At 41.7% G+C, this 27,978-nt stretch overlaps 1 protein-coding gene across 1 annotated transcript; it reads right to left on the bottom strand.

Moving 5' to 3' along the window:
• Positions 1–116: 116 nt before the first annotated feature.
• LOC114171919 (extensin-like) lies at positions 117–12,420 on the bottom strand (the record flags this gene model as incomplete). Its single annotated transcript, XM_028056696.1, has 3 exons — positions 117–197; positions 2,007–2,878; positions 11,530–12,420. Coding segments are annotated over 3 exons (1,844 nt in total), but the record flags the coding sequence as incomplete, so codon positions are not given.
• Positions 12,421–27,978: the final 15,558 nt, after the last annotated feature.

A 27,978-nucleotide genomic window follows, 5' to 3' on the forward strand; every position in this document is an offset into this window, starting at 1 on the left:
AAGCCGCCACCGATCATTATTGCAGCAAAACGCTATCCGCTCCTTCCATCACACAGACTTGCCATACCCTAACCCACACCAAGCCGACAATTGGAGAACTCCCTACATCCACATACCTTCAAACCGGTAACCCCCCACCTAACGCTTATAGGAGTTGGATGGCTAAAGCTGTCAGGTATACGATGATAGGCGAGGACCTATACAAACGAGGATATGGTCAACCACTTCTTAAATGCGTTACTGCAGAACAAGCTCAATACATTATCAAAGAGTTACATGAAGGCATATGCGGCTACCATTCCGCGCACGCACCATGACCACCAGAATCCTTCGCACCAGTTACTTCTGACCGACCATGGGGCAGACTGTCATGACTTTGTCAAAAAATGCATACCATGCAGAAACATGGCAACCTCATCCACCAAAAACAGGAGTAGCTCCACTCTATACTATCCCGTGGCCCTTCGCAAAGTAGAGAATGGACATCCTTGGCCCTTTCTCCCCGAGCAAAGCCAAGTAAAATTCCTGATAGTAGCCGTCGACTACTTCACCAAGTGGATAGAAGCCAACCATTAGCCACCATTACTGCCCAATAAGTCCAACAGTTCGTCTGGAAGGATATCATATGCCGATATGGCGTCCCACATACAATCATCATCGATAATGGCCCACAGTTTATAGACAAAGAGCTTGCTAAATTCTATACCGGCCTAGGCATCAAACACGTAAGCAGCTCTGTTGAGCACCCACTGATATCACTGTCGTTAGGCGATCAAATTACCACTACTTTAGCAACTTCAGTATTGCCAGTTAGTAGTGAACAAAATAGTTAGGGTTAAGATAACCCTGAGTCGTCTCACAACGAATACGGAATTGATCTCAAATATTTGATTCTTAAAAATGCAATTAAAACTAGCAATTATAAAAATAGGGGGTTTTGATATGCAAAGAAAATGACACGAAAGATTGTAAACACAGTAATAGTAAATAGGTCAATTCCACTGCTTTTTCTAAATAAGATTCTTCATTGGTTATCTAGAGATTATTGTTAAATTAATTATGTTGTTGATTTACAAATAAATCAATGTAAAGACTCAATTCATTGTTGGCATCCTCACTTTAATCAAAGTACAGTCTCAATTAAAAGTGAGAATTGTTAGATTGTCCATAGTAAATTTAATCAAAGTACAGTCTCAATTAATTTTACTATGCCTAATCATGTCTATTCCTTGTTTCTTTACCAAATAGAAAACTTAATTAATCAAAGTAAAGTCTTGACTAATTTTAGTTAAAGTAATTACCTCTAATTAAATTAAAGTCTCAATTATTGGCAAAAACTTATTAATCAAATGAAAGTTCTAAACAAAATCAAAGTAAAGTCTCAATTAGTTTTAAAAACCTTTTAACTCATATGATTAGCATGCATGTAGATTTAAAATCATTATTTTCTATTCGATTAAGAAGCAAAGGACATAGATAAACAAAAACCACAACAATAATCAAAATAACAAAACATATAAATTCATCTAACCTCAGAATCCATTTAAGAAATTACAGTGGAATCAACCCTAAAAGCTTAGTCCTCCATGGCTTTGATGGAATACATGATGATATGAAGGAAAGAAAATAAAAGAAAGAATGAGAGATGTGGTGGAGATGGTATCTGCCAAAACCAGAGAGTTCTAAGTGTCTAAGCTGTAAGTTGTAAAATGTCAGTTCCCCCGCTTCTGCTCCCTTAAGTCTCTTTATATAGGCTTCCACTGGACTTTGGGCTTTATCTGTCAGTTGCTAAAATCTTTTATTTTTATTTAATTAATTAGCAACTTAATTTCTGTCCAATTTCCAATTCTGCCCCTCTATTTAAGCATTTTTACAAAATTGCCCAGAGTTTGACCAGTTTGACCAGAGTTTGACTAGTGACTGCCTATCAGACGCTGACACGTGGCGCAGAGTACACTTTCCAGAATTAGGGTTTCACTTTCACACTCTCCTCCCTCCCTCGTGACGGCAATGGCGGCACGCTTCTTCTTCTTCTCCGGCGACGCTGCTCCGCAGTGCAGGTTCGTGGTGGCGGCAAGGTGGAAACGTTCATCTCGTTCGATCTGCGACGGTGGCTGCGGAAATGGAGTGGCGGCACTGGTTCGCGTTGTTGCTGCAGATGCGGAGGCGAGAAGATGGAGGTGTGGTGGTTCTGCAGTGGTGGTGTGCTCGCGGTGGCGTTCTGCGCGAGAAGATGGAGACGGCGCGGTGCTGCAGAACAGGTGGTGAACTGCGCGATCTGGTGGCGCCACGGAGAAGATGATCGTGAGTGGCACCGCTGGATGGTTCGTCTGTGGCTGTGGGAGAAGAACTCGCGGTGGCTCAAGGTGTAGAGATGGTGGTGCGAAGGAGTTGCTCCAACGTGGTGGCTGCGGCAAAGCTCGCGGTGGTTGCAGGCGCTGCTGCTGGCGTGTGAAGGTGGCTGCCATGGCTAAGCGATGAGGACGCGCTGGCGGATGCGCTGCGGAGAAGGTTCGCGCAGATGCAGGTTCGTGGTGGTGGTGTTCTGGTTCGCGGAGCTGCGATGGTTGTCGGAAACGGCGGCGCAAATGGAGGGAGGAAGATGGTGGTGTGCGAAACTGCGGTTGTTGTTGCTGTTCGTAGATCTGCAATGGAGGCGCGCCAGTTTGCTTCGCGGTGGCAGTTTCCATGGCTACTGCGTGAGGAAGAAGTGGCGCGGAGGCGAGAAGATGGTGGTGGCGCGCGGAGGTTGTTGCTATTCTGGTTGTTGCTGCCGCTGGTTTTGCTCCTGCGTTTTCCAGCGTGAAGGTGGTGACGTGACGGAACAGTGGCGGCACTGCTGCAGCGGCGTGGTGGTCGGCGAGGTTGGCGGCAGCGGCTGCCGTGGAGGGTGGAAGGAGAGGAGAAAATTAGGGTTAGGGTTTTGGAAGATGAAGATGATGACGTGGCAGAATCTGATTGGTTAATTTGGTGAGGGTAGGATTATGACACGTGGCTTGTTCTGGTTGGCTAATTTTAAGAGGTGGGGATTGCCACATGGCATAATCTGGTTGAGTGGAGTTTAAGTGGTAGGAGGGGTGCAACTTAGTGAAAACTGGGGGTGCAGAACAGGTTTTTGTGGTCCACTTGAGGGAGGAGTGTGCAAATAAAATATGGGGGTGCATTTAGCTCCTGATTTATTCTTTTTCAGAATTTCTTGATTTTGGACTTATTTTGTAACTTTGAATACTTCAAAATCACACTATTAATTGACCAAAAATAAATTCCAGCTGCATTAACAAACGTTAGAATATCCAATAATATTTTATGCAACTAAAATCAATTTTTACGCCACTTTTACCAAACTTACTCAATAAATCCAATAATCACAAATCCTAATTAAATCAATCTTTAAGCACAGAAAATTCAATTAAATCCCCAAATTTAAATATTAAATGAGGGCAAAAATTTGAACTCATCACACACCCACACTTATCCTTTTGCACTCCTGGGCAAAATTGAATAATTTCAAAACTTTTTTCTGAGGTCTTTTATTCCATATTTTCAGTGGATTAAAGAAATGAATACCAATGGAAACAGATCAAACTTCTAGAAATCATGTTGTCATGCACAAACAAATGGATAATATTCTGTTTTTCACACATGAGTTAATCTTTTGAGTTTACAAGATAATCAAATATGAAAGAGAAACACTCAAGTCAAATGTATATTTTCTCACCAAGATTCGCTCAAGTGTTTTGGCTTGTGTTTTCACTCAAAATACCCATGCAAGTAAACACTCTCAATGCTTAGCAAGACTCTAATATTCACAGCTTTCAGAAAACATGCATTCAAAAATCATGAGGACTTTTCACAGGTTTTAATGAGGCCAAGGCAAAGGTAGGAAAAACTTCAGGATTTGTGTGTTTTTGAAATAGTAGGGAAGAAAGAGTTATGGAGCATAGTTTCAAAAACAATCCTTACTTCTCTCCTTTTTTTTTCTTTTATCCTTTGTTGCTCTTTTTTTTTCAGACAACAATCATTTTTCATTTCAACACTCTGTCATCAACAATTATTTTCCTTTTTGCCATTTTTACAACTTTGTGGGGGAAATACTGACCCCCACTTTATTCCTCAACCAATCTCAACATAATCCACTAGCTCCTTCTTTCTCCCTAATGACAAACATGGTCTTTTTCTTTTTAAGGTTTAACAATATGCTCAAAACAAGAAAAAGAGGTTTAAGCTCAAGGGGCTACCAATGGATCAATGTCATGGTTAGCTTATTTGGCCAAGTAGCTAAAAACAAGAAATGCCTCAGTCATATCAAATCATGCATGTTCACCTAAGATGCAAAACAACAGAATCAAGCTAAACATTTGAGTACCAACAAGACATGAGCAAATCACACAAGAAAAATAGGAATGACACATGGCAGTTCATCCTTACAATAAAGCTCAAAACTCACAAGGTTAAAAACTCTTTCACAAAAGATTTATTCCAGAAACTCTCAAATCAACTCAATCGGTAAATCACAGAAAGAATCCATTCATAGCACATGACTCTTATTTTCCCAGAATTATGACCGTTCCAATTAGTAAATCAAATCCCAAAATCCAATGTCAATATGTTTTATTCAAAACATAAACTTTTTTTTTAATAAAAACAAACAGAAAACAAAATTAGAAAAGGAAAAAACAAAACAAATAGAAAACAAAAACAGAGGGGGAAAATCTCCCCACACCCCCACACTTTATCCATGCATTGTCCTCAATGTATTCAATATGTATAAAATGCAAAGAAAAAGTATGAAGTGTACTTACCTCCTCAAGGTGGAAGGTATGAGGGAGAAGTCAAGTTCATCCCATCCATCGTCTTATTCAGCATATCTTGATTTTCATTGAATATCCGAAGACGATGCCTATTAACTTTAAAAGTTCTTGCTGAAGATTCTTCCTTGATCTCCACTGCTCCATAAGGGAAGACTTCTGTAACAATGTATGGTCCTTCCCAAGTAGAACGCAACTTACCACTCATGTGACCCAGCTTGGATTTGTATAGTAACCCCTTCTGGCCTACCTTGAAATCCTTTCTAGCCACAAGCTTTTGGTCATGGAACTTCTTGGTTTTCTCTTTGTAGAACTTTGAATTTTCATAGGCTGCTAGCCTAATCTCCTCTAGTTCTTGCAACTGAAGCTTTCGCTCATTTCCTGCTTCTTCTAAATCCAAGTTGCATGCTTTCACGGCCCAATAGGCCCGATGTTCAATCTCCACAGGTAGATGACAAGCCTTTCCAAAAACCACCCTGAAAGGTGACATACCTATAGCTGTTTGTAGGCTGTCCTGTGTGCCCAAAGTGCATCATCCAATCTTGTTGCCCAATCCTTTCGACTAGGCTTCACTACTTTCTCTAGTATCTTTTTAATCTCTCTGTTAGAGATCTCTGCTTGCCCATTGGTTTGGGGTTGATATGGTGTAGCAATGCGATGTGTCACCCCATACTTCTTCAACATGTTCTCAAGTAGCCTATTACAGAAATGAGTCCCCTGGTCACTGATAATGGCTCGTGGTATCCCAAATCTGCAGAAAATGTTAGACCTGACAAAACTCATAACAACTCGAGAATCATTAGTCCTTGTAGCTATGGCTTCCACCCATTTGGAGACATAGTCTACAGCAAGCAAAATATAAGAAAACCCAAAAGAAGGAGGAAAAGGACCCATAAAATCAATACCCCAAATATCAAATACCTCACAATATAGCATGGGTTGTTGAGGCATTTCATCCCTTCTTGTAATGGATCTGGCTGCCCTTTGGCACTGCTCATAATTTTCATATACCCTCTGTGCATCTTTAAAAATGGTAGGCCAATATAATCCACAATCCAACACCTTCCTACCTGTTCTTTGTGTGCCATAATGTCCACCAAAAGGAGACGAATGGCAGAACTCAAGCACATGAGGTATCTCGATATCTGGAACACACCTCCTTATGACTTGGTCACTACCAATGCGCCATAAGATTGGATCTTCCCAGATATAGTACTTTGCCTCACTTTTTAGCTTGATTCTTTCATATTTGGAGAAGGAAGGAGGAATAGCAGAAACAACCAAATAATTAACAATGTCAGCAAACCAAGGTTCAGGAAACATACCTTTCACAGCAGTCAATGCTAGGAGGACTTCATCAGGAAAGTCATCCTTAATAGGAATGTTATCTTCTCCATTTTCAATCCTGCTAAGATGATCGACTACCAAGTTATGTGCTCCACTTCTGTCTAGAATCTCAATATCAAACTCTTGGAGCAGTAGCATCCATCTGATCAACCTTGGTTTCGAATCTGCTTTCTTCAGAAGGAATTTTAATGCTGCATGATCAGTATAAACAATTACCTTGGAACCAAGTATATACGGTCTGAATTTGTCCAAGGCAAACACAACGGCCAATAATTCCTTCTCAGTCGTGGTGTAGTTGGCCTGCGCTGTATCCAATGTTCTGGAAGCATAATATATCACATGTGATAGCTTCCCATCTTTTTGTGCAAGCACCGCTCCTACTGCAAAGTTTGATGCATCACACATCAACTCGAATGGTAATGTCCAGTCAGGTGGCTGGATGATAGGAGTGGTGGTAAGCGCCTTTTTCAATGTATCAAATGCATCTTTGCACCTCTCTCCAAAGTCAAATACTATATCCTTTTGCAACAAGTTGGAGAGAGGGTTGGCTATCTTGCTGAAGTCCTTGATAAACCTCCTGTAAAATCCTGCATGTCCAAGAAAAGATCGAACCTCTTTCACAGAAGAGGGGTAAGGCAATTGTGAAATAATATCAATTTTAGCAGGATCTACAGATATACCATTCTTGGAAACAACGTGACCTAAAACTATACCTTGTTCCACCATAAAATGACATTTTTCAAAATTTAGAACAAGGTTAGTTTCTTCACATCTCTCCAAGACTCTAGCAAGATTAAACAAGCAGTGATCAAAAGATGAACCATATACACTAAAATCATCCATAAAAACCTCAATACAATGCTCCAACAAATCTGTAAAAATACTCATCATACATCGCTGAAATGTTCCAGGAGCATTGCAAAGGCCAAATGGCATTTTTCTATAAGCATATGTACCGAATGGACAAGTAAAAGTAGTCTTATGTTGATCCTCTGGGGCAATACAAATCTGAAAATACCCAGAGAATCAATCAAGAAAACAGTAATGAGACTTACCTGCCAATCGATCTAACATCTGGTCCATGAATGGTAAAGGGAAGTGGTCCTTCCTGGTGGCCTGGTTTAGTCTTCTATAATCAATACAGACCCTCCAGCTATTCTGAATACGAGTAGGAATCAACTCGTTCTTCTCATTCTTGACCACGGTGATCCTAGATTTCTTGGGGACCACATGTACAGGACTCACCCAAGTGCTGTCAGAAATAGGATATATAATACCTGCTTGTAGCAACTTGGTGACTTCTTTCTTCACAACCTCCATCAGCTGAGGATTCAGTCTCCTCTGAGGTTGCCTCACTGGCTTAGCATCCTCCTCCAAGAGTATTCTGTGCATGCAGAAAGAAGGACTAATACCAGGAATATCTGCCAAAGTCCAGCCTATTGCTTGCTTGTGATCTTTGATAACCTGCAATAGCTTTTGTTCCTGCTCGTCAGTAAGCAAGACAGATATAATAACAGGGAGTTTCCCATCCCTCTCAAGATAAACATATTTCAAATGAGATGGTAAAGGTTTCAACTCCAAAATGGGTGGCTGTTCCACAGATGGCAACATTTTACTGCCTAAGGTAATTTCAGCCACCTCAGCATCACACTTGGACGCCACAGAGGTATCAAATAGTGACACCGCGTCCTCAACATCACCTGTTTTATAATTTTCTCTTTCGTCTAAAATTGAGCCCGAAATATTCGAAAGAGAAAAATCCAAAGAAGAAGAAAAACCAGATAAAACGTCCAAAAGTCCAAAAGCATAATTGTTCACTACATTACTCAATAAATCAATACAAAACAAAGAATGGTCTTCAATTGGGTGCTTCATGGCTTCTAGCACATTGAACTGCACCTTCTCATCTCCTATCTCCATAGTCAAGGATCCTGCATGCACATCTATCTTGGTACGTGCTGTCATCATGAATGGTCTTCCCAAGATGATTGTGGTTGAACTCATTCCTTCATCATCCTTCATGTCCAAGATATAGAAATCTGCAGGAAAAATTAACTTGTCCACACGGACAAGCACATCTTCTAGCACACCTGCAGGGTTAACTATGCTACGGTTGGCCAATTGAATGACCACACCAGTAGACTTAAGAGGTCCAAGATGAAGTGAAGTAAAAACAGATAAAGGCATTACATTAATGGAAGCTCCTAAATCTAACATAGCATTGTCAAACTTAGTACTACCTATAATGCAGGGAACATAAAACATACCTGGATCCTTACACTTTTGCGGTATTCTGACTGCAGGCTTCTTAATTAAGCTAGAGACATTTCTTCCCATGTTCACTACCTCTTTGTCCATAATACGCCTTTTATGTGTACATAATTCTTTGAGAAACTTGGCGTATTTAGGAATTTTTCTCACAGCATCCAACAAAGGAATGTTTATCTCCACTTTCTTGAAAGTATTTAGGATTTCTTTGTCTAACTCCTCCATCTTTTTAGTTTTTGGTTTCAAACGGTTTGGATAGGGAGGAGGAGGAGAATAAGGAGAAGGATTTTCAGAGGAAGTATTAGGGGATACCAACCTGGAGTTATCACTGGGTGCAGGCATCTTAGATGTTGCTTGTGTTGCTTCATCTGATCTTCCTCTTTCATCATTAGGTACAACTTCATTGTCCTTATCTTCATCTTCTTGGGCATCCCCAAGACCTTGTATTTGCTTACCCGATCTTAAAGTAATAACACTTACATTTCTCGGGTTGATTACAGTTTGTGCAGGCAAATTGCTCGAGCCTTGTTGAGACTTCATCTGATTTAACTCATTTGCCATTTGTCCAATCTGGTTCTGCAAGTTCTGATTGGTTGCTTCCATTGTCTGTTTCAACTCATTGATTTGTCCCTTCATCATGTCAGCCATCATTTTCATCATTGCCTCCATGTTTGAATCACCAGAGGTTGCAGCTGGTTGTGGTTGTTGCCTCTGTTGAGGTGGAACATAGACTTGTTGGTGTTGAGGCTGTTGATTTCCCCATTTCTGGCTAGGATATTCCTTCCAATCTGGGTTGTACTTGTTGGAGGACAAATCATGGTTGTATTGCTGCCGAGGTGGTCTATTATTGCCATATATGTTTGCAGCATATGCCTGAGGTTGTTCATTGTCTAACGTCCCTGTCTCTTTTAACATAGAACAAGCCTCTGTAGGATGATTAGTAGAAGCACAAATTCCACATAAAGTAGAAGGGATAGGCTTTTTCTGTAAGTCTGTCAAGGTCCTTACCATGGCTGCCAAGTCATCCAACTTCCCTTCTAATTTCTTGTGATCTGCAACATATGAAGCTTCTACTCCATGGGTTCCCTTCAATAGAGTTATAGAATTACTCCTTGTGGAAAATTGTTGATGGTTCGACGCCATAGTTTCAATCAATTGTCTTGCATTTGTTGGCGTTTTGTCCACCAATGACCCTCCACTTGCAACATCTATCATTTGTCTATCCATGATACTCAATCCCTCATAAAAGTACTGAATGAGGAGATGCTCGTTTATTTGGTGATGAGGACAGGAAGCACACAACTTTTTGAATCTCTCCCAATACTCGTGAAGACTTTCTCTTTCTTGTTGCCTTATCCCATAAATATCTTTGCGAATAGCAGCAACTCTAGATGCTGGAAAAAACTTTTCCAGAAATAATCTTTTCAGAGTCTCCCAGGTATTGATGGATCCTGGCGGAAGGCAGTATAACCAATTCTTAGCGGCATCTTGCATTGAGAATGGAAAAGCCTTAAGCTTGATATGTTCCTCTGTCACTGTTGTAGGTCTCATGGATGTACAAACAACATGAAATTCCTTCAAATGATGGTATGGGTCTTCTCCTGCTAATCCATGGAATTTGGGTAAAAGATGGATCAACCCAGACTTAAGCTCGCATTCTCCATCTGGATATTGGATGCACATGTTTTGTGTAATTGCTGCATCCAGTGAAGCCAACTCTCTACTGTTCTTTCTTCCATTCTATCTTCTTGAATTTCTGGTTCAGGTGATGGATCAGAAGATATGTTAATCACCAGAGGTGATTCTAGTGGTACACTTTCAGTGGTAGGTTCAGATGATGATGGTGCTCCTTCAGTAGAACACCTGAGTTCAAGTCTCCTACGTGATTTACGCAAGTTCCTTTCAAGTTTTGAATCAAGTTGATAAAATTGACTCGGATTGGCCCGAGTCATGCACTATGCAAGTCCACTTGAAAGTGAAAGTGTTTCCCTGTGTGTTTTTTTTCTTCCTATTCTTGTTTTGGAGAAAGATTTCAAGAAAGAAATGAGTTAAGATGTCGTTGGGTCTACTCCCAGGAAAGAGAGGTGCGTCACAATGGACAACTTAAATACCAAGTCTTTCCTAGACAGAGTTTTCCAAACTAGTCTCAAAAAATTTCTTAAAAGAAATTCTTAATCAAAACAAAAATAGAAATTTGCTTGGAATATATTAACAGAAAACTAGATACTACAAAATAACAAACTATATCAAACGTATATGCGTAAAATAAATAAAAAAAATAAAATAAAATAAATAAATAAAAACAGAATCAAAATAAAAGAAATACTAACCGTATTCCCCGGCAACGGTGCCAAATTTGATATCGCTGTCGTTAGGCGATCAAATTACCACTACTTTAGCAACTTCAGTATTGCCAGTTAGTAGTGAACAAAATAGTTAGGGTTAAGATAACCCTGAGTCGTCTGACAACGAATACGGAATTGATCTCAAATATTTGATTCTTAAAAATGCAATTAAAACTAACAATTATAAAAATAGGGGGTTTTGATATGCAAAGAAAATGACACGGAAGATTGTAAACACAGTAATAGTAAATAGGTCAATTCCACTGCTTTTTCTAAATAAGATTCTTCATTGGTTATCTAGAGATTATTGTTAAATTAATTATTGTTGTTGATTTACAAATAAATCAATGTAAAGACTCAATTCATTTGTTGGCATCCTCACTTTTAATCAAAGTACAGTCTCAATTAAAAGTGAGAATTGTTAGATTATCCATAGTAAATTCAATCAAAGTACAGTCTCAATTAATTTTACTATGCCTAATCATGTCTATTCCTTTGTTTCTTTACCAAATAGAACTTTATATAGGCTTCCACTGGACTTTGGGCTTTATCTGTCAGTTGCTAAAATCTTTTATTTTTATTTAATTAATTAGCAACTTAATTTCTGTCCAATTTCCAATTCTGCCTCTCTTATTTAAGCATTTTTACAAAATTGCCCAGAGTTTGACCAGTTTGACCAGAGTTTGACTAGTTGACTGCCTATCAGACGCTGACACGTGGCGCAGAGTACACTTTCCAGAATTAGGGTTTCACTTTCACACTCTCCTCCCTCCCTCGTGACGGCAATGGCGGCATGCTTCTTCTTCTTCTCCGGTGACGCTGATCCGCAGTGCAGGTTCGTGGTGGCGCAAGGTGGAAACGTTCATCTCGTTCGATCTGCGGCGGTGGCTGCGGAAATGGAGTGGCGGCGCTGGTTCGCGTTGTTGCTGTAGATGCGGAGGCGAGAAGATGGAGGTGTGGTGGTTCTGCAGTGGTGGTGTGCTCGCGGTGGCGTTCTGCGCGAGAAGATGGAGACGGCGCGGTGCTGCAGAACAGGTGGTGAACTGCGGGATCTGGTGGCGCCACGGAGAAGATGATCGTGAGTGGCACCGCTGGATGGTTCGTCTGTGGCTGTGGGAGAAGAACTCGCGGTGGCGCAAGGTGCAGAGATGGTGGTGCGAAGGAGCTGCTCCGACGTGGTGGCTGCGGCAAAGCTCGCGGTGGTTGCAGGCGCTGCTGCTGGCGTGTGAAGGTGGCTGCCATGGCTAAGCGATGAGGACGCGCTGGCGGATGCGCTGCGGAGAAGGTTCGCGCAGATGCAGGTTCGTGGTGGTGGTGTTCTGGTTCGCGGAGCTGCGATGGTTGTCGGAAACGGCGGCGCAAATGGAGGGAGGAAGATGGTGGTGTGCGAAACTGCGGTTGTTGTTGCTGTTCGTAGATCTGCAATGGAGGCGCGCCAGTTTGCTTCGCGGTGGCAGTTTCCATGGCTACTGCGTGAGGAAGAAGTGGCGCGGAGGCGAGAAGATGGTGGTGGCGCGCGGAGGTTGTTGCTATTCTGGTTGTTGCTGCCGCTGGTTTTGCTCCTGCGTTTTCCGGCGTGAAGGTGGTGACGTGACGGAACAGTGGCGGCACTGCTGCAGCGGCGTGGTGGTCGGCGAGGTTGGCGGCAGCGGCTGCCGTGGAGGGTGGAAGGAGAGGAGAAAATTAGGGTTAGGGTTTTGGAAGATGAAGATGATGACGTGGCAGAATCTGATTGGTTAATTTGGTGAGGGTAGGATTATGACACGTGGCTTGTTCTGGTTGGCTAATTTTAAGAGGTGGGGATTGCCACATGGCATAATCTGGTTGAGTGGAGTTTAAGTGATAGGAGGGGTGCAACTTAGTGAAAACTAGGGGTGCAGAACAGGTTTTTGTGGTCCACTTGAGGGAGGAGTGTGCAAATAAAATCTGGGGGTGCATTTAGCTCCTGATTTATTCTTTTTCAGAATTTCTTGATTTTGAACTTATTTTGTAACTTTGAATACTTCAAAATCACACTATTAATTGACCAAAAATAAATTCCAGCTGCATTAACAAACGTTAGAATATCCAATAATATTTTATGCAACTAAAATCAGTTTTTACGCCACTTTTACCAAACTTACTCAATAAATCCAATAATCACAAATCCTAATTAAATCAATCTTTAAGCACAGAAAATTCAATTAAATCCCCAAATTTAAATATTAAATGAGGGCAAAAATTTGAACTCATCACCCACAGACCAATGGACAAGCCGAAGCAACAAACAAGGTTATATTGGTAGAATTGCGTAACCGGTTGGACAATGCTAAGGGCCGATGGCTAGAAGAATTAGTGGAAGTACTATGGGCCTACAAATGTACACCTCAATCAGCAACAAACGAATCCCCGTTCAACCTAGTATACAGAGCAGACGCCATGATACCAGTTGAAATAAGCGAACCATCTCTACGCCGAGAACTATACGACCCAATTCGAAATCATCAAAACATGAACACCCACCTTGACCTCCTACCCAAATTAAGAGAAAAAGCCCAGATACGCAACCTAGCCGCCAAACAAAGAGAGACCAGAAAGTATAATGCAAACCTACACCCAAGATCATTCGCTAAGGGAGACTTAGTTAGGAGAATGGCCAGCAGTGCAAGAAAAAAGGATGGCAAGTTCTCCGCCAATTGGGACGACCCATACTAAATATGCGAAGATGCTGGAAGAGGGGCATATAAGTTTGAACAATTATCCGGCGGGGAAGAGATACCCAATACATGGAACGTATCCCATCTCAAGTTTTATTTCAGTTAAAAACATGTATTGTACCGAATACTTGTAACTCTGGGTGTACTCTTTTTCCTCACCTGGTCTTTTTTCCCTAAGGAGGGTTTTGGTCAGGGAGGTTTTAACGAGGCACCCCAAATTACATGAATAAAACAAAGGGTTCTTCAGCTCACGACTACTCCTTACCTTACTTCTAACACACTTTAAGTTCCCCACCCTTAACACAAGTAACCGGCCTGGGTCGAACACCCTGAATTTGATGTGAATTCGTTTTAAGTTCCCTACCCTTACCGCAAGTAAGCGGCCTGGGTCGAACACCCTTAATTTTGATTTTAATTCGTTTTAAGTTCCTCTCCCTTACCACAAGTAAGCGACCTAGGTCGAACACCCTTAATTTGATGTTAATTCGTTTTAAGTTCCCCACCCTTACCACAAGTAAGCGACCTGGGTCGAACACCCTTAATTTGATGTTAATTCGTTTTAAGTTCCTCACCCTTACCATGAGTAAGCGGCCTGGGTCGAACACCATTAATTTGATTTTAATTCGTTTTAAGTTCCCCACCCTTACCACAAGTAAGCGGCCTAAGTTGGACACCCTTAATTTGATGTTAATTCGTTTTAAGTTCCCCACCCTTACCACAAGTAAGCGGCCTAGGACGAACCCCCTTAATTTGATGTTAATTCGTTTTAAGTTCCCCACCCTTACCCCAAGTAAGCGACCTGGGTCGAACACCCTTAATTTGATGTTAATTCGTTTTAAGTTCCCCACCCTTACCGCAAGTAAGCGGCCTAGGTTGAACACCCTTAATTTGATGTTAATTCGTTTTAAGTTCCCCACCCTTACCACAAGTAACCGGCTTGGGTCGAACACCCTTAATTTGATTTTAATTCGTTTTCAGTTTCCCACCCTTACAACAAGTAAGTGGCCTAAGTCAGACACCCTTAATTGGATTTTAATTCGTTTTAAGTTCCCCACCCTTACCACAAGTAAGCGGCTTGGGTCAAACACCCTTAATTTGATGTTAATTCGTTTTAAGTTCCCTACCCTTACCGCAAGTAAGCGGCCTGGGTCGAACACCCTTAATTTGATTTTAATTCGTTTTAAGTTCCTCACCCTTACCACAAGTAAGCGACCTAGGTCGAACACCCTTAATTTGATGGTAATTCGTTTTAAGTTCCACACCCTTAGCACAAGTAAGCGACCTGGGTCAAACACCCTTAATTTGATGTTATTTCGTTTTAAGTTCCTCACCTTTACCACAAGTAAGTGGCCTAGGTGGAACACCCTTCATTTGATGTTAATTCGTTTTAAGTTCCCCACCTTTACCACAAGTAAGCTACTTGGGTCAAACACCATTAATTTGATGTTAATTCGTTTTAAGTTCCCCACCCTTACCACAAGTAAGCGGCCTAGGTCGAACACCCTTATTTTGATGTCAATTCTTTTTAAGTTCGCTACCCTTACCGCAATTAAGCGGCCTGTGTCGAATACCCTTAATTTGATGTTAATTTGTTTTAAGTTCCTCACCCTTACCACAAGTAAGCGGCCTAGGTCGAACACCCTTAATTTGATGTTAATTCGTTTTAAGTTCCCCACCCTTACCACGAGTAAGCGACTAGGGTCGAACACCCTTAATTTGATGTTAATTCGTTTTAAGTGCCTCACCCTTACCACAAGTAAGCGGCCTAGGTCGAACACCCTTAATTTGATGTTAATTCGTTTTAAGTGCCTCACCCTTACCACAAGTAAGCGGCCTAGGTCGAACACCTTTATTTTGATGTTAATTCGTTTTAAGTTCCCCACCCTTACCACAAGTAAGCGGCCCGGGTCAAACACCCTTAATTTGATGTTAATTTGTTTTAAGTTCCCCACCCTTACCGCAATTAAGCGGCCTGTGTCGAACACCCTTAATTTCATTTTAATTTGTTTTAAGTTCCCCACCCGTACCACAAGTAAGCGGCCTAACTCGGACACCTTTAATTTGATGTTAATTCGTTTTAAGTTCCCCACCCTTACCACAAGTAAGCGGCCTAGGTCGAACACCCTTATTTTGATGTCAATTCGTTTTAAGTTCCCCACCCCTACCACAAGTAAGCGACTAGGGTCGAACACTCTTAATTTGATGTTAATTCGTTTTAAGTGCCTCACCCTTACCACAAGTAAGCGGCCTAGGTCGAACACCCTTATTTTGATGTTAATTCGTTTTAAGTTCCCCACCCTTACCACAAGTAAGCGGCCCGGGTCAAACACCCTTAATTTGATGTTAATTTGTTTTAAGTTCCCCACCCTTACCACAAGTAAGCGGCCTAGGTTGAACACCCTTAATTTGATGTTAATTCGTTTTAAGTTCCTCACCCTTACCACAAGTAACCGGCCTGGGTCGAACACCCTTAATTTGATTTTAATTCGTTTTAAGTTCCCCACCCTTACCACAAGTAAGCGGCCTAGGTCGAACACCCTTATTTTGATGTCAATTCGTTTTAAGTTCCCTACCCTTACCACAAGTAAGCGACCAGGGTCGAACACCCTTAATTTGATGTTAATTCGTTTTAAGTTCCTTACCCTCACCACAAGTAAGCGGCCTAGGTCGAACACCCTTAATTTGATGTTAATTCGTTTTATGTTCCCCAGCCTTACCACAAGTAAGCGATCTGGGTCGAACACCCTTAATTCGATGTTAATTCGTTTTAAGTTCCCCACCCTTACCACAAGTAAGCGGCCTAAGTTGGACACCCTTAATTTCATGTTAATTCGTTTTAAGTTTCCCACCCTTAACTCAAGTAAGCGGCTTGGGTCCACCACCCTTAATTTGATGTTAGTTTGTTTTAAGTTCCCTACCATTACCGCAAGTAAGCGGCCTAGGTCGAACACCCTTAATTTGATGTTAATTCGTTTTAAATTCCTCACCCTTACCACAAGTAAGCGGCCTAGGTCGAACACCCCTAATTTGATGTTAATTCGTCTTATGTTCCCTACCCTTACCACAAGAAAGCCACCTGGGTCGAACACCCTTAATTTGATGTTAATTTGTTTTAAGTTCCCCACCCTTACCACAAGTAAGCGGCCTAGTTCGAACACCCTTAATTTGATGTTAATTCGTTTTAAGTTCCCCACCCTTACCACAACTAAGCGGCCTAAGTCGAACACCCTTAATTTGATATTAATTCATTTTAAGTTCCCCACCCTTACCACAAGTAAGCGGCCCGGGTCAAACACCCTTAATTTGATGTTAATTTGTTTTAAGTTCCCCACCCTTACCACAAGTAAGCGGCCTAGGTTGAACACCCTTAATTTGATGTTAATTCGTTTTAAGTTCCTCACCCTTACCACAAGTAACCGGCCTGGGTCGAACACCCTTAATTTGATTTTAATTCGTTTTAAGTTCCCCACCCTTACCACAAGTAAGCGGCCTAGGTCGAACACCCTTATTTTGATGTCAATTCGTTTTAAGTTCCCTACCCTTACCACAAGTAAGCGACCAGGGTCGAACACCCTTAATTTGATGTTAATTCGTTTTAAGTTCCTTACCCTCACCACAAGTAAGCGGCCTAGGTCGAACACCCTTAATTTGATGTTAATTCGTTTTAAGTTCCCCAGCCTTACCACAAGTAAGCGATCTGGGTCGAACACCCTTAATTTGATGTTAATTCGTTTTAAGTTCCCCACCCTTACCACAAGTAAGCGGCCTAAGTTGGACACCCTTAATTTCATGTTAATTCGTTTTAAGTTTCCCACCCTTAACTCAAGTAAGCGGCTTGGGTCCACCACCCTTAATTTGATGTTAGTTTGTTTTAAGTTCCCTACCATTACCGCAAGTAAGCGGCCTAGGTCGAACACCCTTAATTTGATGTTAATTCGTTTTAAATTCCTCACCCTTACCACAAGTAAGCGGCCTAGGTCGAACACCCCTAATTTGATGTTAATTCGTTTTATGTTCCCTACCCTTACCACAAGAAAGCCACCTGGGTCGAACACCCTTAATTTGATGTTAATTTGTTTTAAGTTCCCCACCCTTACCACAAGTAAGCAGCCTAGTTCGAACACCCTTAATTTGATGTTAATTCGTTTTAAGTTCCCCACCCTTACCACAACTAAGCGGCCTAAGTCGAACACCCTTAATTTGATATTAATTCATTTTAAGTTCCCCACCCTTACCACAAGTAAGCGACCTGGGTCGAACACCCTTAATTTGATGTTAATTTGTTTTAAGTTCCCCACCCTTACAAGAAGTAAGCGGCCTAGTTCGAACACCCTTAATTTGATGTTAATTCGTTTTAAGTTCCCCATCCTTACCACAACTAAGCGGCCTAGGTCGAATACCCTTATTTTGATGTTAATTCGTTTTAAGTTCCCTACCCTTACCACAAGTAAGCGACCAGGGTCGAACACCCTTAATTTGATGTTAATTCGTTTTAAGTTGTCACCCTCACCACAAGTAAGCGGCCTAGGTCGAACACCCTTAATTTGATGTTAATTCGATTTATGTTCCCAGCATTACCACAAGTAAGCGATCTGGGTCGAACACCCTTAATTTGATGTTCATTCGTTTTAAGTTCCCTACCCTTACCACAAGTAAGCGACCAGGGTTGAACACCCTTAATTTGATGTTAATTCGTTTTAAGTTCCTTACCCTCACCACAAGTAAGCGGCCTAGGTCGAACACCCTTAATTTGATGTTAATTCGTTTTATGTTCCCCAGCCTTACCACAAGTAAGCGATCTGGGTCGAACACCCTTAATTTGATGTTAATTCGTTTTAAGTTCCCCACCCTTACCACAAGTAAGCGACCTGGGTCGAACACCCTTAATTTGATGTTAATTTGTTTTAAGTTCCCCATCCTTACCACAAGTAAGCGGCCTAGTTCGAACACCCTTAATTTGATGTTAATTCGTTTTAAGTTCCCCACCCTTACCACAACTAAGCGGCTTAGGTCGAACACCCTTATTTTGATGTTAATTCGTTTTAAGTTCCCTACCCTTACCACAAGTAAGCGACCAGGGTCGAACACCCTTAATTTGATGTTAATTCGTTTTAAGTTCCTCACCCTCACCGCAAGTAAGCGGCCTAGGTCAAACAGCCTTAATTTGATGTTAATTCGTTTTATGTTCCCCAACCTTACCACAAGTAAGCGGCCTAGTTCGAACACCCTTAATTTGATGTTAATTCGTTTTATGTTCCCCAGCCTTACCACAAGTAAGCGACCTGGGTCGAACACCCTTAATTTGATGTTAATTTGTTTTAAGTTCCCCACCCTTACCACAAGTAAGCGGCCTAGTTCGAACACCCTTAATTTGATGTTAATTCGTTTTAAGTTCCCCACCCTTACCACAACTAAGCGGCCTAGGTCGAACACCCTTATTTTGATGTTAATTTGTTTAAAGTTCCCTACCCTTACCACAAGTAAGCGACCAGGGTCGAACACCCTTAATTTGATGTTAATTCGTTTTAAGTTCCTCACCCTCACCACAAGTAAGCGGCCTAGGTCGAACACCCTTAATTTGATGTTAATTCGTTTTATGTTCCCCAGCCTTACCACAAGTAAGCGATCTTGGTCGAACACCCTTAATTTGATATTAATTAGTTTTAAGTTCCTCACCCTTACCACAAGTAAGCGGCCTAGGTCGAACACCCTTAATTTGATTTTAATTCGTTTTAAGTTCCTCACCCTCACCACAAGTAAGCGGCCTAGGTCGAACACCCTTAATTTGATGTTAATTCGTTTTATGTTTCCCAGCCTTACCACAAGTAAGCGATCTGGGTCGAACACCCTTAATTTGATGTTAATTCGCTTTAAGTTCCCCACCTTCACCAAAAGTAAGCGGCCTAGGTCGAACACCCTTAATTTGATGTTAATTCGTTTTATGTTCCCCACCCTTACCACAAGTAAGCGACCTGGGTCGAATACCCTTAATTTGATGTTAATTAGTTTAAGTTCCCCACCCTTACCACTAGTAAGCGGCCTAGGTCGAACACCCTTAATTTGATGTTAATTCGTTTTAAGTTCCTCACACTTACCACAAGTAACCGGCCTGGGTCAAACACCCTTAGTTTGATTTTAATTCGTTTTAAGTTCCCCACCCTTAACACAAGTAGGCGGCCTAAGTCAGACATCCTTAATTTGACGTTAATCCGTTTAGTTCCACACCCTTACCACAAGTAAGCGGCCTGGGTCGAACACCTTTAATTTGATGTGAATTCGTTTTCAGTTGCCTACGCTTACCGCAAGTAAGCGGCCTAGTTCGAACACCCTTAATTTGATGTTAATTCGTTTTAAGTTCCTCACCCTTACCATAAGTAACCGGCCTGGGTTGAACACCCTTAATTTGATTTTAATTCGTTTTAAGTTCCCCACCCTTACCACAAGTAAGCGGCCTAAGTCGGACACCTTTAATTTGATGTTAATTCGTTTTAAGTTCCCCATCCTTACCACAACTAAGCGGCCTAGGTCGAACACCCTTATTTTGATGTTAATTCGTTTTAAGTTCCCTACCCTTACCGCAAGTAAGCGGCCTGTGTCGAATACCCTTAATTTGATGTTAATTCGTTTTAAGTTCCTCACCCTTACCACAAGTAAGCGGCCTAGGTCGAACACCCTTAATTTGATGTTAATTCGTTTTAAGTTCCCCACCCTTACCACAAGTAAGCGACCAGGGTCGAACACCCTTAATTTGATGTTAATTCGTTTTAGGTTACTCACCCTTACCACAAGTAACCGGCCTGGGTCGAACACCCTTAATTTGATACTAATTCGTTTTAAGTTCCCCACCCTTACCACAAGTATGCGACCTGGGTCGAACACCCTTAATTTGATGTTAATTTGTTTTAAGTTCCCCACCCTTACCACAAGTAAGCGGCCTAGTTCGAACACCCTTAATTTGATGTTAATTCATTTTAAGTTCCCCACCCTTACCACAACTAAGCGGCCTAGGTCGAACACCCTTATTTTGATGTTAGTTTGTTTTAAGTTCCCTACCCTTACCGCAAGAAAGCGGCCTGTGTCGAACACCCTTTATTTGATGTTAATTCGTTTTAAGTTCCTCACCCTTACCACAAGTAAGCGGCCAAGGTCGAACACCCTTAATTTGATGTTAATTCGTTTTAAGTTCCCCACCCTTACCACGAGTAAGCGGCCTGGGTCGAACACCCTTATTTTGATTTTAATTCGTTTTATGTTCCCCAGCCTTACCACAAGTAAGCGATCTTGGTCGAACACCCTTAATTTGATATTAATTAGTTTTAAGTTCCCCACCCTTACCACAAGTAAGCGGCCTAGGTCGAACACCCTTAATTTGATTTTAATTCGTTTTAAGTTCCTCACCCTCACCACAAGTAAGCGGCCTAGGTCGAACACCCTTAATTTGATGTTAATTCGTTTTATGTTTCCCAGCCTTACCACAAGTAAGCGATCTGGGTCGAACACCCTTAATTTGATGTTAATTCGTTTTAAGTTCCCCACCCTTACCACGAGTAAGCGGCCTGGGTCGAACACCCTTATTTTGATTTTAATTCGTTTTATGTTCCCCAGCCTTACCACAAGTAAGCGATCTTGGTCGAACACCCTTAATTTGATATTAATTAGTTTTAAGTTCCCCACCCTTACCACAAGTAAGCGGCCTAGGTCGAACACCCTTAATTTGATTTAATTCGTTTTAAGTTCCTCACCCTCACCACAAGTAAGCGGCCTAGGTCGAACACCCTTAATTTGATGTTAATTCGATTTATGTTCCCAGCATTACCACAAGTAAGCGATCTGGGTCGAACACCCTTAATTTGATGTTCATTCGTTTTAAGTTCCCTACCCTTACCACAAGTAAGCGACCAGGGTTGAACACCCTTAATTTGATGTTAATTCGTTTTAAGTTCCTTACCCTCACCACAAGTAAGCGGCCTAGGTCGAACACCCTTAATTTGATGTTAATTCGTTTTATGTTCCCCAGCCTTACCACAAGTAAGCGATCTGGGTCGAACACCCTTAATTTGATGTTAATTCGTTTTAAGTTCCCCACCCTTACCACAAGTAAGCGACCTGGGTCGAACACCCTTAATTTGATGTTAATTTGTTTTAAGTTCCCCATCCTTACCACAAGTAAGCGGCCTAGTTCGAACACCCTTAATTTGATGTTAATTCGTTTTAAGTTCCCCACCCTTACCACAACTAAGCGGCTTAGGTCGAACACCCTTATTTTGATGTTAATTCGTTTTAAGTTCCCTACCCTTACCACAAGTAAGCGACCAGGGTCGAACACCCTTAATTTGATGTTAATTCGTTTTAAGTTCCTCACCCTCACCGCAAGTAAGCGGCCTAGGTCAAACAGCCTTAATTTGATGTTAATTCGTTTTATGTTCCCCAACCTTACCACAAGTAAGCGGCCTAGTTCGAACACCCTTAATTTGATGTTAATTCGTTTTATGTTCCCCAGCCTTACCACAAGTAAGCGACCTGGGTCGAACACCCTTAATTTGATGTTAATTTGTTTTAAGTTCCCCACCCTTACCACAAGTAAGCGGCCTAGTTCGAACACCCTTAATTTGATGTTAATTCGTTTTAAGTTCCCCACCCTTACCACAACTAAGCGGCCTAGGTCGAACACCCTTATTTTGATGTTAATTTGTTTAAAGTTCCCTACCCTTACCACAAGTAAGCGACCAGGGTCGAACACCCTTAATTTGATGTTAATTCGTTTTAAGTTCCTCACCCTCACCACAAGTAAGCGGCCTAGGTCGAACACCCTTAATTTGATGTTAATTCGTTTTATGTTCCCCAGCCTTACCACAAGTAAGCGATCTTGGTCGAACACCCTTAATTTGATATTAATTAGTTTTAAGTTCCTCACCCTTACCACAAGTAAGCGGCCTAGGTCGAACACCCTTAATTTGATTTTAATTCGTTTTAAGTTCCTCACCCTCACCACAAGTAAGCGGCCTAGGTCGAACACCCTTAATTTGATGTTAATTCGTTTTATGTTTCCCAGCCTTACCACAAGTAAGCGATCTGGGTCGAACACCCTTAATTTGATGTTAATTCGCTTTAAGTTCCCCACCTTCACCAAAAGTAAGCGGCCTAGGTCGAACACCCTTAATTTGATGTTAATTCGTTTTATGTTCCCCACCCTTACCACAAGTAAGCGACCTGGGTCGAATACCCTTAATTTGATGTTAATTAGTTTAAGTTCCCCACCCTTACCACTAGTAAGCGGCCCAGGTCGAACACCCTTAATTTGATGTTAATTCGTTTTAAGTTCCTCACACTTACCACAAGTAACCGGCCTGGGTCAAACACCCTTAGTTTGATTTTAATTCGTTTTAAGTTCCCCACCCTTAACACAAGTAGGCGGCCTAAGTCAGACATCCTTAATTTGACGTTAATCCGTTTAGTTCCACACCCTTACCACAAGTAAGCGGCCTGGGTCGAACACCTTTAATTTGATGTGAATTCGTTTTCAGTTGCCTACGCTTACCGCAAGTAAGCGGCCTAGTTCGAACACCCTTAATTTGATGTTAATTCGTTTTAAGTTCCTCACCCTTACCATAAGTAACCGGCCTGGGTTGAACACCCTTAATTTGATTTTAATTCGTTTTAAGTTCCCCACCCTTACCACAAGTAAGCGGCCTAAGTCGGACACCTTTAATTTGATGTTAATTCGTTTTAAGTTCCCCATCCTTACCACAACTAAGCGGCCTAGGTCGAACACCCTTATTTTGATGTTAATTCGTTTTAAGTTCCCTACCCTTACCGCAAGTAAGCGGCCTGTGTCGAATACCCTTAATTTGATGTTAATTCGTTTTAAGTTCCTCACCCTTACCACAAGTAAGCGGCCTAGGTCGAACACCCTTAATTTGATGTTAATTCGTTTTAAGTTCCCCACCCTTACCACAAGTAAGCGACCAGGGTCGAACACCCTTAATTTGATGTTAATTCGTTTTAGGTTACTCACCCTTACCACAAGTAACCGGCCTGGGTCGAACACCCTTAATTTGATACTAATTCGTTTTAAGTTCCCCACCCTTACCACAAGTATGCGACCTGGGTCGAACACCCTTAATTTGATGTTAATTTGTTTTAAGTTCCCCACCCTTACCACAAGTAAGCGGCCTAGTTCGAACACCCTTAATTTGATGTTAATTCATTTTAAGTTCCCCACCCTTACCACAACTAAGCGGCCTAGGTCGAACACCCTTATTTTGATGTTAGTTTGTTTTAAGTTCCCTACCCTTACCGCAAGAAAGCGGCCTGTGTCGAACACCCTTTATTTGATGTTAATTCGTTTTAAGTTCCTCACCCTTACCACAAGTAAGCGGCCAAGGTCGAACACCCTTAATTTGATGTTAATTCGTTTTAAGTTCCCCACCCTTACCACGAGTAAGCGGCCTGGGTCGAACACCCTTATTTGATTTTAATTCGTTTTATGTTCCCCAGCCTTACCACAAGTAAGCGATCTTGGTCGAACACCCTTAATTTGATATTAATTAGTTTTAAGTTCCCCACCCTTACCACAAGTAAGCGGCCTAGGTCGAACACCCTTAATTTGATTTTAATTCGTTTTAAGTTCCTCACCCTCACCACAAGTAAGCGGCCTAGGTCGAACACCCTTAATTTGATGTTAATTCGTTTTATGTTTCCCAGCCTTACCACAAGTAAGCGATCTGGGTCGAACACCCTTAATTTGATGTTAATTCGTTTTAAGTTCCCCACCCTCACCACAAGTAAGCGGCCTAGGTCGAACACCCTTAATTTGATGTTAATTCGTTTTATGTTCCCCACCCTTACCACAAGTAAGCGACCTGGGGCGAACACCCATAATTTGATGTTAATTAGTTTTAAGTTCCCCACCCTTACCACTAGTAAGCGGCCCAGGTCGAACACCCTTAATTTGATGTTAATTCGTTTTAAGTTCCTCACCCTTACCACAAGTAACCGGCCTGGGTCAAACACCCTTAGTTTGATTTTAATTCGTTTTAAGTTCCCCACCCTTAACACAAGTAGGCGGCCTAAGTCAGACATCCTTAATTTGACGTTAATCCGTTTAGTTCCACACCCTTACCACAAGTAAGCGGCCTGGGTCGAACACCTTTAATTTGATGTGAATTCGTTTTAAGATGCCTAGGCTTACCGCAAGTAAGCGGCCTAGTTCGAACACCCTTAATTTGATGTTAATTCGTTTTAAGTTCCTCACCCTTACCATAAGTAACCGGCCTGGGTTGAACACCCTTAATTTGATTTTAATTCGTTTTAAGTTCCCCACCCTTACCACAAGTAAGCGGCCTAAGTCGGACACCTTTAATTTGATGTTAATTCGTTTTAAGTTGCCCATCCTTACCACAACTAAGCGGCCTAGGTCGAACACCCTTATTTTGATGTTAATTCGTTTTATCCCTACCCTTACCGCAAGTAAGCGGCCTGTGTCGAATACCCTTAATTTGATGTTAATTCGTTTTAAGTTCCTCACCCTTACCACAAGTAAGCGGCCTAGGTCGAACACCCTTAATTTGATGTTAACTCGTTTTAAGTTCCCCACCCTTACCACAAGTAAGCGACCAGGGTCGAACACCCTTAATTTGATGTTAATTCGTTTTAGGTTACTCACCCTTACCACAAGTAACCGGCCTGGGTCGAACACCCTTAATTTGATACTAATTCGTTTTAAGTTCCTCACCCTTACCACAAGTAAGCGACCTGGGTGGAACACCCTTAATTTGATGTTAATTTGTTTTAAGTTCCCCACCCTTACCACAAGTAAGCGGCCTAGTTCGAACACCCTTAATTTGATGTTAATTCATTTTAAGTTCCCCACCCTTACCACAACTAAGCGGCCTAGGTCGAACACCCTTATTTTGATGTTAGTTTGTTTTAAGTTCCCTACCCTTACCGCAAGAAAGCGGCCTGTGTCGAACACCCTTTATTTGATGTTAATTCGTTTTAAGTTCCTCACCCTTACCACAAGTAAGCGGCCAAGGTCGAACACCCTTAATTTGATGTTAATTCGTTTTAAGTTCCCCACCCTTACCACGAGTAAGCGGCCTGGGTCGAACACCCTTATTTTGATTTTAATTCGTTTTAAGTTCCCTACCCTTACCGCAAGTAAGCGGTCTGTGTCGAACACCCTTAATTTGATATTAATTAGTTTTAAGTTCCCCTCCCTTACCACAAGTAAGCGGCCTAGGTCGAAGACCCTTAATTTGATTTTAATTCGTTTTAAGTTCCTCACCCTCACCACAAGTAAGCGGCCTAGGTCGAACACCCTTAATTTGATGTTAGTTCGTTTTAAGTTCCCTACCCTTACCGCAAGTAAGCGACCTAGGTCGAACACCCTTAATTTGATGTTAATTCGTTTTAAGTTCCTCACCCTTACCACAGGTAAGCGGCCTAGGTCGAACACCCTTAATTTGATGTTAATTCGTTTTATGTTCCCCAGCCTTACCACAAGTAAGCGATCTGGGTCGAACACCCTTAATTTGATGTTAATTCGTTTTAAGTTCCCCACCCTTACCACAAGTAAGCGATCTGGGTCCAACACCCTTAATTTGATTTTAATTCGTTTTAAGTTCCCCACCCTTACCACAAGTAAGCGGCCTAGGTCGAACACCCTTAATTTGATATTAATTAGTTTTAAGTTCCCCACCCTTACCACAAGAAAGCGATCTGGGTCCAACACCCTTAATTTGATTTTATTTCGTTTTAAGTTCCCCACCCTTACGACAAGTAAGCGGCTTAGGTCGAACGCCCTTAATTTGATTTTAATTCATTTTAAGTTCCCCACCCTTACCACAAGTAAGCGGTCTAAGTCGGACACCCTTAATTTGATGTTAATTCGTTTTAAGTTCCCCACCCTTACCTCAAGTAAGCGGCTTGGGTCGAACACCCTTAATTTGATGTTAGTTCGTTTTAAGTTCCCTACCCTTACCGCAAGTAAGCGAGCTAGGTCGAACACCCTTAATTTGATGTTAATTCGTTTTAAGTTCCTCACCCTTACCACAGGTAAGCTGCCTAGGTCGAACACCCTTAATTTGATGTTAATTCGTTTTATGTTCCCCAGCCTTACCACAAGTATGCGATCTGGGTCGAACACCCTTAATTTGATGTTAATTCGTTTTAAGTTCCCCACCCTTACCAGAAGTAAGCGACCTAGGTCGAACAGCCTTATTTTTATGTTAATTCGTTTTAAGTTCCCCACCCTTACCACAAGTAAGCGGCCTGGGTCGAACACCCTTAATTTGATGTTAATTCGTTTTAAGTTCCCCACCCTTACCACAAGTAAGCGGCCTAGGTTGAACACCCTTAATTTGACGTTAATTAGTTTTAAGTTCGTCACCCTTACCACAAGTAAGCGACCTGGGTCGAACATCCTTAATTTGACGTTAATTCGTTTTAAGTTCCTCACCCTTACCACAAGTAAGCGGCCAAGGTCGAACACCCTTAATTTGTTGTTAATTCGTTTTAAGTTCCCCACCCTTACCACAAGTAAGCGGCCTGGGTCGAACACCCTTATTTTGATTTTAATTCGTTTTAAGTTCCCTACCCTTACCACAAGTAAGCGGCCTGTGTCGAACACCTTTCATTTCATGTTAATCCGTTTTAAGTTCCTCACCCTTACCATAAGTAAGCGGCCTAGGTCGAACACCCTTAATTTGATGTTAATTTGTTTTAAGTTCCCCACCCTTACCACAAGTAAGCGACCTGGGTCGAACACCCTTAATTTGATGTTAATTCGTTTTAAGTTCTCCACCCTTACCACAAGTAAGCGATCTGGGTCGAACACCCTTAATTTGACGTTAATTCGTTTTAAGTTCCTCACCCTTACCACAAATAAGCGGCCTAGGTCGAACATCCTTAATTTTATATTAATTAGTTTTAAGTTCCCCACCTTTACCACAAGTAAGCGATTTGGGTCCAACACCCTATTTGATTTTAATTCGTTTTAAGTTCCCCACCCTTACCACAAGTAAGCGGCCTAGGTCGAACACCCTTAATTTGATGTTAATTCGTTTTAAGTTCCCCACCCTTACCACAACTAAGCGGCCTAGGTCGAATACCCTTATTTTGATGTTAATTCGTTTTAAGTTCCCCACCCTTACCACAAGTAACCGGCCTGGGTCGAACACCCTTAATTTGATACTAATTCGTTTTAAGTTCCTCACCCTTACCACAAGTAAGCGACCTGGGTGGAACACCCTTAATTTGATGTTAATTTGTTTTAAGTTCCCCACCCTTACCACAAGTAAGCGGCCTAGTTCGAACACCCTTAATTTGATGTTAATTCGTTTTAAGTTCCCCACCCTTACCACAACTAAGCGGCCTAGGTCGAACACACCTTATTTTGATGTTAGTTTGTTTTAAGTTCCCTACCCTTACCAAGAAAGCGGCCTGTGTCGAACACCCTTTATTGATGTTAATTCGTTTTAAGTTCCTCACCCTTACCACAAGTAAGCGGCCAAG

This window comes from Vigna unguiculata, unplaced genomic scaffold (assembly GCF_004118075.2).
Source record: "Vigna unguiculata cultivar IT97K-499-35 unplaced genomic scaffold, ASM411807v1 contig_416, whole genome shotgun sequence".
NCBI lineage: Eukaryota > Viridiplantae > Streptophyta > Magnoliopsida > Fabales > Fabaceae > Vigna > Vigna unguiculata.